General features: G+C 42.4%; 1 protein-coding gene across 2 annotated transcripts in view; it reads left to right on the top strand.

The window, feature by feature from the left end:
* EVL (Enah/Vasp-like) overlaps positions 1 to 14996 on the top strand; it is a 179166-nt gene that overhangs the window by 44354 nt on the left and 119816 nt on the right. Inside the window, exon 1 of one of the 2 annotated variants that reach the window (XM_012471253.2) lies at positions 10447 to 10604. The exons of the other annotated variant lie outside the window; for it this stretch is intronic. Within the exon in view, the coding sequence (XP_012326676.1) occupies positions 10582 to 10604 (23 nt within the window). The 5' untranslated portion in view covers positions 10447 to 10581. Of the gene's footprint in view, positions 1 to 10446; positions 10605 to 14996 lie in introns of those variants that run through there. 2 annotated transcript variants of the gene reach the window in all.

Consider the following 14996-nt stretch of genomic DNA (forward strand, 5'->3'; position numbering starts at 1 on the left):
CCTGTAATCCTAGCACTTTGGGAGGCCCAGGTAGGTGGATCACCTGAGGTCAGGAGTTCAAGACCAGCCTGGCCATCATGGTGAAACCCCATCTTTTAAAAAAAAAAACAAAAAAAAAAACAAAAACATTTATCCTGTCCTTCCTCCCTTCTTGCTTTGGGATTCTTTGGCTTTGCTTCCCTTGGATCCTTTATAGGTTTCAGTCCCCTAGAAGCTCTGTTTAGAAGTTTATGGATTTGGAGCCCCCTGCCAGAAGGTGGATAACATAATTTTTGCATTCTGTTTCTGCTTCTCTTTGTCCCTCCTCACATATACTCTCTGAGCTTCTCTGAGGAGTTCACTTATGGGGCGGTCTTTTCAATTCTCTATCTTATAATTTTTTTGAGATATCTGGCCAACTACTGGTGACAAAATGAAACATTAGCATTCCTTGCCCTAGTGGGTCTTCTAAATCTAAGCCTCTATGTTTTCTCATTCACTCTTTTAGTCTCTGAGAATTCCATAGGCCCTTGATCCTTCCCTGGTGGTATATTAAATGCTCAGGAAACATTTTGGGTTCAGGGTACTGACTCCCAAATTCTTTTTATTGTAATTTCCCTAAGGTTTTGCATATTTTCCCAGTGAACTGCATTGTTATTATCCCATTGGGGGTCTTGGGTGGGGATTTTTTGTTCTGCAGCAGTAATGTTTTGACCAGGAGAAATGTTCACATTCCCAGACCACTACAGCAGCTCTATGCTCATGCTCCTTTCTTCCCCTGAAAAGAGGATGCCCATTATGAACATTAACTCAGCCCTAGTATGTAACTGAGGTCCATCTAACAGTGGCTTGAGTTCTCTTTGGCTTCTGTGGTGGTTAGGGGAGCATTCACGAAGCCAAAGGCTCCCCCTCATCGGGGTACCTCCCTTAAGGGGAAGAGGGTTGGGGCTGATTTCTTAGAGGCAAGGGGAAAGGGAAAGTTCTGAATATCCTTTTTACATTGTTATACCTCCCATTGGAGTCCTTTTAGGGAAGGGTACTTAGGCTGGTAATGGCATGGGACGATAATTCCCAAAAGTCATGGTTGTAAGGAGGAGGAACAGCATGAGCAGGTGAAGGATTTGGAGTGGGGTCTGGGGCAGCAATGGCTGCCTGATTAGTAGGGTCGGGGGTGTAGAGGAAGATGCTCTAGGGGGTCCCATGTGTTGGAGTCTTCAGTCATGGGAACTAGCTTATCTTTCAGAAGTGCTAGATTAGGTTTTTCCCTGGTTGTCTTTAAAGAAAAAAGGAAGATAGGTCCTTGTCTCCTAGACCAGCTCTTGAGAGACTGGACTTTTATCATTCATGTATTGAATTAAAAGTTGACACATCATACCCTCATTTGACCCAAACTTTGGCCACAAGACTGAAGGTTTGAGAATGGGTTCTTGGGTTCAAATAAAACAGCAATACTTTATCATTTATTGCTTTTTCTTATGTTTAGTCGTTTCATTATCTTTACAGTATTTTTAAAATGAGACATAGGGGACTATCGAGGGGAATATCATTGTTATTAGCTTTATCCTTTTTACTCCCTGTCTTACTTGGGGTATTTCCCATTTTGAGTGCTGGTCAGGCTCAATCCTTCCTACTAGAGATTTCTTGCCTTGCCTTCCCTTCTTAACCCCACCAATTGGATGTCTCTTGCACGCTTCTCCTTTCGCTTCATCCTCTCTGGCTGCTTACCCATAGGGAATTTAGGTTTCTCTTAGCATTTGCGGGTTCAGTATAAGCCCCTGACCCGGACACCTTTATAGGAGGGCCGCCATAAGCCGTATGAGGTGACCACAGAACTGCAGATTGGACTTACTCACTCCGCACTCAATGTGATGGAATCTCATTCACCCACTTTCAACCTCCAGGATATCCCAGCCACCAAGGAAATACTTTGTTGTCCCCATGACGTTTCTTACCTTGGTCTGTGTACAGAGTTACCTGGTTGCTGCAGTGTCTGAGGATCCTTACACCACCTTGCTGAGAGTCTGGGTTTGACTGGGGGAAGTCTCGATCCCCTTGCCCCTGAGGCCACTACAACAAGGCAGTGGGACACATCTCTTCATGAGAGATGATTGGGGACCTCTCCCTGGAGGAGGAAGGGAATCCCAAACAAACCCCTAGATTGTTGGAAACAAATTCTTGGTGCTGCAAAGAAGAACTAACACTCAGGCAAAAAGTTTTCTCAGTAAGACAATGTATTTCTGCAGTAGAGTGCTGCCTGCATCAGTCATGATCGCAAGAGCACACTGAACAAAGGAGGAAAGACGTTTTTATCCCTAATGTACTTGGTCCTTGCTTCTGTGTCTTATCCCTGTTGGCTGGGATTGGACCGCACAAACGAATCCTGACTGGCTATTTTAAACAGAGGAGGAGTGTAGGTTACAGTGGCGGGAAGGACAGTTTCAGCTGGAAAACCCATTGCGGCGGTAGGGGTAGTTTACAGAGTGGGTAAGTAGGAGCAGGAAAGTACAAGGAAGTTGATTTTAAGAACAAAGAACAAGGAAGTTAACAAACCAAATCTTTGAAGAGGAATTGACTGTATCTGACAGTGTGAATGAGGAAGACACAAAAATGGGCCAGATAGGAAAGAATTTTTTTTAACCAGTTCACTGGAATAGAGGATAAACTATGTTTAGATATTTTTTAAAGAGATTTTTGAAATGTTGTCTTAAACTTGGAGAAAAGGCAAAAAAGATTATTATGTGCCCTTTGAGTATCACTCAAAAGCATTTGTTTAGAAAGTCCACTGACAGGACATAGAACATTCCTGGAGAAGGTAATTATTTGACTTACTTTTGACTAGAGTTTAGACTCTCTAAAGTTAGACATTAATTTATAGAAAATTGATATGCTACAAATGATTTTTGTCTAGTAGAAATTGAATGATTTCTGTTTAATAGAAAAGATAACCTCAAAGATAATGGTTTCATTGCTCTGAAGTGAAACATTAACCAGTTTTATATCTAACTTTACAAGATTAATCAACCTTTGACACATGTATACTATACTAAATATTTTTATGAGAGCTGTGTTTTTAGCTTTTTGAAAATTAGACTTTGACATAAATCAGTACGTATTGAGCATATAAGCATATTGAGCATCTAAGCATCTTGGATGGCTTAGACTGTTGCCCAAGAGTAAAGGTTTAACTAAATTGACTATGAGATTCTATCAGCCCTGCATTCCTATACTTATGGGTATTTATCCACATTCTCTTGGTCACTTGGAAAGTAAGTTGCTCTTAAGGATAATCTAATTATATGGCCTGGATGAAGACTTTAAATTCCTGCCTTATCAAGGTCTCAAGGGACTTGAAGTGGAAAGGGATAATTTCTTTTGTTGTTAATAATAGTATTAATGTTGACTTGCATAGCACTTAAAATTTATGACAGATTGGCACACCTGTTACTATATTTGATCCTCAGGATTTCTGTATGAGGAAACGGGATAGGAATTATTATTTACAATTTATGGGTGAGTAAACTGAGATGCTAACAGATAAAGTATTTTGCCAAAGGACACTCAGCTGTTAAGGAATTCACCCTCCAGCTATTCATCCTCCAAGCTTATTCAGCAACTTCATAATGGAGCCAGGGTTCAAAAGGGATATTGATAAGAATAGTTAATTGAAGTGGGAACAAATCTGGTAACACTAAGGAAAAAATAGAAAATCCTATACCTCAGCTTCATAAACTTGGCATTGAATTACCATTGCTGACTATCATTTCAGCTTTTTTAGTTTATGGGGTCTGTTTCTAACTGTTGGAAAGACCTGAAGTGCGTCTGAATCTTCTTTGACCTCTTCTCCCGCCTTGGGTAGAACAGTGCTAACCACATAGCAGGTGCCCAGTATATATTTATTTATTGAATATATGTATTTGCTTTACATGCCTTTATCTTCTTGATTATTCCTTTATTCCTGGAAATACACTCTTAATTAGCAAATCTCAGTGCATCAGGGTGACACTGGAGCAGCTGCACTTGCTTATTCAAAAGGGTTATCCCATTATTTGATGCTTGCACTGGAAAGAGGACTGCTAACTTAATCTAATTTCATCTTTTTATGAAATCTCTCTTAAGTCCACAAACCATTGATTAATTAACAGATGAACAATTCTGTGTGCCAGGCCTGGGGAAAGAATGGTAAGGATGAGGCAAGGACCCTCCTTTCATGGAGCTGGCACTCCTTTGGCTAATGGTCCTGGTTGTGGTTTTAGTTTTTCTGTTGAAATGTTTTCGATCGTGGTTCTGCTTCATTAGTAATCTAAGAGCCACAGGAACAATTGAGTTGTGAGAAAGACCATCTCTAAGACTTACTACGTATGACCGAGAATTGCTGTGCCTTGTGAAAACTTAGGACTAAAACCGAGGGTCAGTGCTAGTGGACGCCCCACAATTTCAAAATAGGAGAATTTGAGGATAGTGGCCCAGAATTGTAATGGCTTCCTTTTGAAACTGTATTTGCATAGCAAGCGTGCTGTTATTAGATTGTGTGTGTATTTCTTGTCTGATGGAGGTTGTGGGGAGTTAAACCCCTCAGGCCTTACCTTCTAGCCTTTCTAGTTCCGTCCCCAGGGACTGTCTTTTGCTAGAGTCCCAAAACAGGTAATGAACTGAGTTGTTCAGCATAAGACAATGTGTGAAAATTTTAAAAATAATTATTGATTATGATACGAATTCAGGAGTTTTAGAGATCAGTGTAGACTGGTTTTGGTCAGTAGGGGAAATCAATGGGTTTTGAAAGCATATTTGGTAATATTAGCTACCATTGATTGTGGTTAATATGTGCCAGGCACATCACAGTATCCCACAAAATACATACTTCCCCACAAAGTACATTCTTCCCCATTTTAGGATGGGAAAACTGAGACTTAGACTGGTGAGAATTTGCTCAAGGCTTCTCAGATGGATAGGAATAGAACTGGATTCAGAATCATACCTTTCCATAGCCACTTGGGGAGAGAAGGCAGAAGCACTATGGACCCAGGACCAAGGGTACCCTCACCATTGGAAGCATCTTTGACTGGGCCATGAGAAAATAATAGTATTTTTAGTGATGGTCATAGCAGATTTCCATCTGTGGCTCATTGTGTTTCATCTCCACACAGCACAGGTGGAGGTGATATGGTTAGGGTGTGGGGTCAATTCGGGGCCATGCCGAGGGGCCAGGTTGGCAAGTTTGAGAGTTGGCTTGAAGCATAGAATGGTCAGATTGTTCAGGAACCGAATGCCAAGTTTGGGGGCTAAGACTATTATGCAGACAGTGAAAAAGAGTGATAGGTGTATTTTTTATATTTTTATGGTTACATAGTAGATATTTATATTTATAGGGTACATGAGCTATTTTGATATAGGCAGACAGTGTGTAATAACTACTTACAAATGGGGTAAATGGGGTATCCATCACCTCAAACATTGATCATTTCTTTGTGTTGCATACATTCCAGTTATACTCTTTTAGTTATTTTTAAATGTACAATAAATTATTAACTGTAATCACTCTATTGTGCTATCAAATACTAGCATTTGGTTCTTATTCATTCTAACTGTATTTAATATTTTAACTATATTTAGTTAGATAAAATATAATCAGTCCCCTGCCCATTGGTTACCCGTTAACCATCCCCAACCCTTCTCAGCCTCTGGTGACCATCGTTTTACTCTCTTATCTTCACAAGTTCAATTGTTTTGATTTTTAGCTCCCCCAGAAATGAATGAGAACATGTAAAGTTTCTCTTTCTGTGCTTGGCTTCTTTCACTTAACATAATGACCTCCAGTTCATCCATATTATTGCAGATGACGAGATCTCATTTTTTTTTTTTATGGTTGAATAGTACCCCATTGTGTACTACATTTTCTTTATCCATTCATCTGTTGATGGGCACTTAGGTTGCTTCCAAATCTTGACTATTGTGAACAGTGCTGCACTAAACATAAGAGTGCAGATATCTCTTCAGTATACTGATTTTCTTTCTTTTGGGTATATACCTAGCAGTGAAATTGCTGAATCATATGGAAACTCTATTTTTAGTTTTTGAGTTGTGGGTTTTTTAACTGGCAAGTGGTAGGACTGGAAACTTTGTGCAGGAAGGGAGTAAGACAGGCGGGAGATCTGGTAGGGGCTTGTTGGGTCTTCATTAGGGTTGTAGAAGTGAAACCAGAGAGAACTGGGCCTCTAAAGATACTGTTGAATTCCTTATTACCACTCAGTCCCCTGGCCATTGGAAAGATCCTTGATAGGGCCGTGAGAAAAGAATAGTATTTTTAGTCATGATCATCTCTGACTTCCATTTGTGACTCCTTCTGTTTCATCTCTACACAGCACAGAAGTGAATGTGGGTATTAGTAAATGTTGAGATAGAGTTCTTTTTTTACTTGATTGGCGCATTAGATTCTGTTCAGATTCTCAGTCCTTATTTTGCTTCATGTCCATCGTGGCTGTGTGCCTATAGCCTAAAAAAGTGGCAGAGGAAATGTTGATTGTAAGGCCTCAAATCTACAGGACATCAGGGCCTTAAACTGTCTATTTCTTGGCCTCCAAGTAAACTGTGAAGAGATTCAGTACTAACAAATCATAAATTCCTTTTCTTGGACAATTGACCATTTCAAATGAAGAGACGTGGCTTGCAAAACTAAGGTACTGGTTAAGCTAAGGACACTTGTTTAAAATATTCTCATTTAGCTTTCCCACATTGTTAGGAACCCAGGGACATTTCCTGTTCATGGTTGTGTTTGTGTCAGTGTCTCCATGTTTGCTTCTCTGGAGAAGTCCCAGGCAGCACACATGTCCAGTCACTGCAGATGAGTGTTCTGCCATGACAGAAGAGACCAGTGAGGGTAGGGAGGATATTCTTAGGAATGAAACTAGAAGGAGGAAGTGAATCCAGATTAGGGTGAGTGTGACAGTTTGTAGCTGGGAGAGCCCCCATAGGTCATTAGCACTGACGGGGCCTGCTGGAGTCATTTAGGCCAGTGTGGTCAGGCAGAGCCTGTCCCTGGTAGAGGGAAGGAAGGACCTGCAGCAGAGAATCTAGGGCCCCTCTACCCCTTTTTCAGCCGGAACTATTCTAGTTTGATCAGTTGTACATATTAGGGTTCCATGGAAGTGTTATTTTTTAAAATAAGATAATTATTGGCTGGACACAGTGGCTCATGCCTGTAATCCCAACACTTTGGGAGGCCAAGGTGGGTGGATCACTTGATGCCATGAGTTTGAGACCAGCCTGGCCAACGTGGCAAAACCCTGTCTCTAGTAAAAATAAAAAATAAATTATTCTGGCATGGTGGTGTATGCCTGTAATCCCAGCTACTGGGGGAGCTGAGGCATGAGAATTGTATGAACCTGGGAGGCGGAGGTTGCAGTGAGCGGAGGTTGCACCACTGCACTCCAGCCTGGGTGACAGAGTAAGACTTTGTCTCCAGAAAAAAAAAAAAAAAGACATTAATTTAAAAAATTAGTATCTGGCTATTCTTTCATGGTACAAAGGGAACTTGAGTCCCGGAGTAGGAATGTGCATTATCTGAGCCTGAGTTGTTGGTGAATGGCTTGGAATGCCTTTTAAAACACACACACACATTATGTGGTCACAGACGTGCCTTTTTGAGCCCTATTCCAGACAGGAGTGGAGTTGTCAGGAGTCATGGACCCTCACTTACATTTCTGTTTCTGACACTTTGGTGTTAGCAGTAATCAAATGGTTGAGGATGTCTAGCCTTTGAAGCAGACTTGGTTCCCATTTGGACCCCAATGGATGTTAACTCAGGTGTCTACCTCTCACTTCCTGGGACATTTGAGGCACTTTTTTTTTAGCCCTTGCAGGTCTCTTGGCCATGAAATTTGGTGATTCACCTGGCCAGCTGCATAAAATAGCCCAAAGGGTCAGTGTCCCAGCCCCTCTTCAGGGCCACAGGCTGCCTGACAGTATATAAATTAGTCATCTTCTGGAGGCAGCTGAGCTGGTTGGATCATTGGACCAGGAGAGCATGTTGGAGTTAGCTCAGCCAGAGTCCATGTCATTACTCTGCCACGTATAGCTGTAAGACCCTGGACAAATTACTTAACACTTTAGCCTCTGTTTCCTTATTAGTGAATTGGGAGAATTTCATAATATTATGTGTAAAATAAACGTGGTGCTGGGATTTGATTTTTCATCATTTATACCAACTGCCCTCTACCAGGACCTTATTAATTACCCTGAAAAGTGCTGGTTATACCTGCAAAAGGAGAGTCCTGAGTCACTGGTGGAAAGAGTCTAGAGGTCGTGGAAAGAGTCTAGAGGTCTCCACAAAATTAAATGAGCTACCCATTGAGCAGACAGGATACTTCCTAGAAGTGGTAGTCTCATCATGAAAAAGAACCACCCAATAATCAGAGCTGTCCAGTTAGAGATGATCTTGTGAGATAATAAAGCTGATGAAAATATTTATATAACTTATTATACTTGATAAAGAACTTTTGCAACTCCTCCTTTATTGGTTTCTTACAACACTCCTGTGAGAGAGGCATGGGCAGTATCAGTATTATTCTGGTTTTATATAGGGTAAATCCAAGGCCCAGAGAATTGTAGCTTGTCAATGATCACAAAGTAAGTGGCAGATCTGGGACTTAAAACTGGGTTATTTAATGACTTGAATATTTTGTGTTTCCTGTTATTATGATTCTGCCAAGAAGCTGCCATCACCAGAGGTCTCAGGCAGAGGCTGGTCAGGAGTAGTGCAGAAGGCATTCCAGATCCGCTTAGGTGATTGCTGTGTGATTTGGGGGACCATAGGATTCACCCCGACACCTCCATAACTCATCAGTCTCCCTCATTTGACCTTTGTCATTGCATTTCTTTGAGACAAGCCCTGGACTGTCTTCTCTTCGAGACAGAGATAACTGTATGAAGAGTGATATATTTGTCCCAGAGCACCTTTGTGCAAATGCATGTATTGGATCACTCTTGAGGCAAAAGAGGTTCATTCAGCAAACCTTATTTGAATAATTCCTTTTTGTCAAGTGCTGTGCCAGGCATTGGGAATACAGAAATTAACTTCACATATCCCTGTCCTCAAGGAACTCTTAAATTTATAGGGGAGGCAGACAGAATTCCAGATGCCATACAGGTGGCAGCCAAGGAGAGAGAGCAGCGCACCGCCCTGGGGTAAGCTCAGCCCTCTGGAGAGGGAGTGGCGAGGGAGCAGCGCATGAGCTCATCTAGCTGGTTCATGGGCCGGAGAAGGGAGGTCCTGACAGATTTTGGGAACTGTGAATGTCTGGCTGAATTTTGGGGTTTGTGAAGAGTTTTAGTGGAAGAGAGAATTGGAGAAATAAGACTTGGTATGTCAGGGTGAAGCGTAAAAAACTTTATCTCTTGGGCACTGAGGAATTAGTAATGTGGGGTTAAACAGGGGCATCAAAATCACATTAGTAACTGGTCTTCATTCTTCCACACCTTCTCTATAAATCAGCTAGAGCAATTTTTCTAATGCCAGAGGCTGAGTGAGGGACGCTGAGGGCACCCTCAGGTCTCGTGAGTGGGCGAGAGGGACGGGGCAGCTTCAGGCCACCTTTTCCAGGTCGATCACAGTTAGTGATTGATGACGCTGTGGTGCAAGGGAGAGAAAAAAAGCCAAGAGTGACTCACAGGTTTTTATTTGAGATCTGTCTTGCTTATTTCATAAAGAGTTGCAACCTGAATGCTGAAGATTTTTCTTCATGGCGACTTTCAGAATACAGCCTCAGCTGCTCATTTGCCAAATCTTGCCAGCCTGATAAACATTTTCTCTTTTGGGGGCTAGCATTCATTTCCTTTTTCTTCTCTTCTGAAATGATTATAGCAATTTTTGTACTTCAGGGAATTGGTGAGAGCCTGGTACATTATATGCTCAATAAATGAATAATCAAATAAATGAGATCACAGATCAGGGGTGATATGCAAGGTCATGTTGGTCATGGTAAAGTGATGGACATAAAATGTGACTTTTGTGATTCTGAAGCAGCTTATGCATTTGTGCTAAAATAATGTTTGGAAGAGGAATGATAAAATGCAGAATTCTGCAGAATTTTGCAGTACTTATGTTCATGTATAATGTTGGTCATGCCTGATCTTATAGCAGCAGCAGCCACAGGAAGATGAGGTAATTAGACAGATCACAGCGGAACAGGTTGCATTCTCATTCCTTTCAACCTTCCTCCTTCCTCCCCAGCCTGCACAGTTCTGGTAGGGGGTGGGATGGGTTACATGCTTTACCCAGGATCCCAAGCGTGCCCTGGGTTCGACTTCTTTCTCTAGACTAATCCAGTTCCCAGCCTGGAGCCTAAGCATACACTGCATTAATCAGACTTGCTGGAATGATCACATGGTTTTCTAGCTGCCTCCCCTGTTAGCTGCCGCTTGTCAGCAGCTGGCGGAGCTGGAGGCTGCAGGCCCCTGTCTGCCGAAAGCCTTTTACTTCAGAATATTGGGGGGTGTGGAAACCCCGCCTCTTTCTTCTGCACTTTGCACCATCTGACTAACTAAATGGTTGTCCTTCACACCAAAAAGACTACCACACAATCTAAGGAAATTGTCTCTGACTAGGTCATGTTTGCATTTGAAGAATTCAGGTATGTTCTGGGCTTTCTACATCAGTCTGCTACTGGCTTTTTGTTCTCGCTAGGTTTTTGCTGTGTAATGACAGCTTAGGCTGTGGCTGGTTCTCACAAAAAAAAAAAACAGGGTTCTCTTCAGCATATGGTAGGGTTTATCCCGATCTTGGGGGTGGGAGATGCAGAGGTGGTGCAGGTCAGGGGTGTTTACTGTGTGCAGAAGTGCAGCATGGATAATTGGTCTGATCATGTGTGAATTTGTCCAGGACCCCACCTTGTGCCTTATTTGAGCTGCTGTTGCTGGTGTAGAGTTATGAATACGGAATAGCAACTGTGTATCCAGAATGAGTCTCTTGCTATCTTTTGTTTTTCTTCCTTTGTCAACTCATGCAATCTACTGCTCTTTTTAAAAAATGCTAATTGTAGCAGTGAAGGTGAAAAATTCTGCAAGTCTGTCGGCATAGTTGAGATTTGATTTTGGCTCTGCTTCCTGTGGCTCTGCTTCCTTATTTTTAGTAGTAATCTCATGGCTGGGCTGTTTTTTGGGAAGTGCCCTGATAGTGTTTTGTTAACGGGGTCCTTTGCTTTAGTATGCTTTTCAGCTGCTGTAATTATTAGTGCTCCAAATTAGATCTTTTGTGAATCTTACCCCTGTTCTCTTCTCCATCTCTTCTCCAGGAATCTATCCCTGGATATAAATGTGGGAAGGGATGTTCCAATAGAAAGAGTTTCTAAGAAACGAAAATAAAGGAGGCAGAATGGGAGGGTCGTCAGATTCTTCTTGTGTATATTTCCATCTCTCTGGAACATATGGAAGAGTGTGTGTCTGTGTGTGTGTGCGTTTCTGACCTCTGAAAGCTTCTCATTTTTCAAATGCAGTTTTTGTGCATTTTAGAACTGAGCATAAATTCCATATTGATGGGCGAAGAGTGATTGGGAACCCGTTTTACCTCTACAGGCATTTTTCGTTCCTCCAAATGTTGCTGCAATAGACATTAAAACATTAAGAATAACCACCTTTCATTATTCTAAGAGAAAACTACAGACCTGTTAGCCAGTCAAGGGAGTAGATAAGAGGATCATTAGATCTTCACAAAGAAGAGTCGGACCATAAAGGTTGTCCCCTGCCCTTTTCAGCAAACTTGATGCTTTGGATTCAGGAAGTTATCCTTTGTTTAAACGTGTATCTCTGCATTATTTCTAATGGCCTGGGTTTGTGACAAAGAAATTCTTCCTCTGTGGCAGTGTGCTCTGGTGACATGGGCCCGCACCCTTACAGAGTGACCAGAACTTTTATAATAGCTCCATTAGATGACTAAGAAGAATTTATTTAATGTCTGACATGTTACAGTAGATAGGCCCTTAGGGAATAAATCAGGAGTCCTGGGTTCTAGTGTCTGTTTCAAAAGTAGCTTTTGTGATACTTGTGAGAGTTATGGAAGCGTTCTGTAATTTGTAGAAAGTAGCACAATTGTGAGGTTCACATTTTATTGTTAGCATTTATTCTAGATGAAGTAAGCCTTATCTACCCTCTTAAACAGAGCTTGGAGCCTCTCGTTACATTTCATGGTTAGGGAGGAGGGTAATATATCAACAAATCCACTACCATTGTGGTGGGCTTCAGAGCCAAGAACTGAGTCTGATGAGGTGGAAGGGGGTTGAATTTAAAGACCATTGCACTGATTGAGAAAAAGGGGCCATCATTATGGAGGGTAGACCACAAAAGGGAGGCCTGTTATCTCCTGCTTCAAGCTTCTCCCTAAGCTGGCCCTGAAAAATTGCTGCTGTATGGTGCCAGGCAAATGGCTTTCTTCTCTAGATTGTGTATGTGGGGCCTGGTGGACTACAGAGGTGTACCTAGCTTTTTAGCTTAGTTCAGGGCGATTCTCTAGCTTTAGCATGCAGCAGATTCCCTGGAAAGCTCATTAAAACTCAGATTGCTGGAACCCACTTCCAGAATTTCTGATTCAGTAGGTCTGGGGCGAGGCCTGAGAATCTGTGTTTCTAACAAGTTCCCAGATGAGTCTGATGCTGCAGGCCTGGGGACCAGACTTTGCAAACCATTGGCTTAGGAAAAGCAGAAGGTTGACCTTCATGGAGATGGGATGTTTGAGGCAAAGGCAGGGTGGAGGTATGGGTAAGAACAATAGAGAGCAGAAAGAAGTAGTTCAGTGACAGGTAGGTGAACCACCTGTCACCTGGGGAGGTCTTGCAGAGCAGTAGGATTATAAACCAACTTCTGTGATTCTCATCCCGAAGAAATGTTGGGATAAGAATCAGAGAACTTGGCTAATAATCCTAGTGCTGCCATGAACTAACTTGGTGGGCTTGGCGACTCTTTTGATCTTCCTTAGTGTCAACTGAAAATGGGGAGAGTGATTCTCACCAAGAAACTCCATAACACTGTTACAATAAAATGGGATGATATAAACTTTATAAATCACAGCAGTTCTTCCTACATGAATATAAAGGGACACATCCTGGGAGCTTGAACCCCAGAATGAAGAGTTTTAAATGTGACTTTTCCCCCTGTAATCCATCAAGTGAGAATGGAGCCCAAATCAGAGACCTCTGTTTCTCAGAACTCCTGGTATTTGACTTATTCTGATTTATTTCCAGAAAGAATGTAGTGTACCAAGATCTAAAATCCACAATTGCTATTTGTTAGTCACGTGAAAATGGAAGTTATTATTTTGAGTCTGTTTTATTTTTAAACAAAAACATCATGGAAGTGTTTGAAGTCCAAACTCTAACCAGCTTCCTTGATTCAAATTTATATCTAGTCTTTGGAAATGTTATGATTTTTCTTGCTCTTTTGCTGGAATATTGATAGGAGTTAAAATGAGGGGTATTGAGGAAGACCTGAAGTTTGCAAGGCTCTAGAACCATCCAAGTGTCAAGATCCCAAGCCAGCTTAGTCCCTCTCATTTTCCAGGCTCCTGTAGGACCTTGACAAAACAGATGTTTAGTACATTGATCTGAGCTAAGGAAATAAGTCTCAGATGAACAGGAGGTAGATACTGGGCCAGGCAGGGAAGGGGAAGGAAAATACACTTGATCATTGAGTGCTTACTGTGTGCCAATCACAGCTGGTTGCTTTGCCTAAGGTAACTTTAACTCACATAAATGGGCTCTCTCCTCCACACCACTCTAGGCACGCAGGCCATGTGCTGTTCCGGGACCATGCCTTTTTTGCTCCTCCGGACCTCTTAACTGGCTGTGTCTCTGCCTGGATTGCCCTGCCCCAGGCAGCCATGTAGCTTACAGAAGATGAAAACACAGTCCACACCAGAACTTGCCCTAAACTCTGGGCCCATATATCCATCTGCTTATTTGATGTCACTACCAGAAACCTAATTAGGCATCTCAAACGTAGGTCTAACACAGTTCTCCAGCTCCTTCCTGTCCCTTCTTCACTCTTCCACAGCCCAGTCAATGGTAGCTCCGCAACTCTTTCCTTCTAGTTGTTCAATCATTCTTGACCCCTTTCTCCTACTCTGCTCATCTCCTCTCTCATGCATTAAGCGAAGTCCTACCAGCTCTGCCTCTCTTCCTGCTGGCTCTGCTACCACCTGCCTTGTCCAAATGCCAGCATCTGAATTGTTGCATTAGCATTGTAACTGCCCTGCAAGCTTCTGTCTTGTTCCTCTGATCTCAATTTTTTACCCATTTTCCTTTTTAAGATAAGAAATCAAATCATGTCACTCCTGTTGTCAGTGTTGTCCAACCACCCCACCTCCCCTCCCAGTGACTTCCCATTTCTCTGAGAGTGAAAGCCCAAGCTCCTGCAGTGGCTTACTAGGCCCAGTTAGCCTGGCCTTGTCATCAGATTTCATCTCTAACAGCACCCTGTCTCTTCCACACCACTCTGGCCTCACCAGCTTATGCTGTTCCTTGAACACACCAGGCTGCCTCCTCCTTGAGGCCTCTGCACTGAATTGTTCTCTACAGGTGGCCACGTGGATTATGCCCTGGTCTCCTCCAGGCCTCTGCTCAGATGTCACCCTGACCTGTCTTTTTAATATTCCTCTTCTCACAATGGGCACTCTCTTTCTTTTTACTCTGCTTTATTTTTTGCCAGATCACATATCACCATCCATATACTGTAGATTTATATTTTGTATTTGTTATTGTTTATCCCCCTCAACAGAACCTAAATGCCACAAGGATAGGTTTTTAAAAATAACGCAGTTGGCTGAGACGGGCGGATCATGAGGTCAGGAGTTCGAGACCAGCCTCAACAATATGGTGAAACCCCGTCTCTACTAAAAATACATAAATTGGCTAGGTGTGGTGGCAGGCGCCTGTAATCCCAGCTACTCAGGAGGCTGAGGCAGGAGAATTGCTTGAACCCAGGATGGGGAGGTTGCAGTGACCTGAGATTGCGCCACTGCACTGTAGCCTGGGAGA

The sequence above is a fragment of the Aotus nancymaae genome, unplaced genomic scaffold (genome assembly GCF_030222135.1).
Source record: "Aotus nancymaae isolate 86718 unplaced genomic scaffold, 86718_ANA_hifiasm-v0.15.2.pri h1tg000011l, whole genome shotgun sequence".
Classification (NCBI taxonomy): domain Eukaryota; kingdom Metazoa; phylum Chordata; class Mammalia; order Primates; family Aotidae; genus Aotus; species Aotus nancymaae.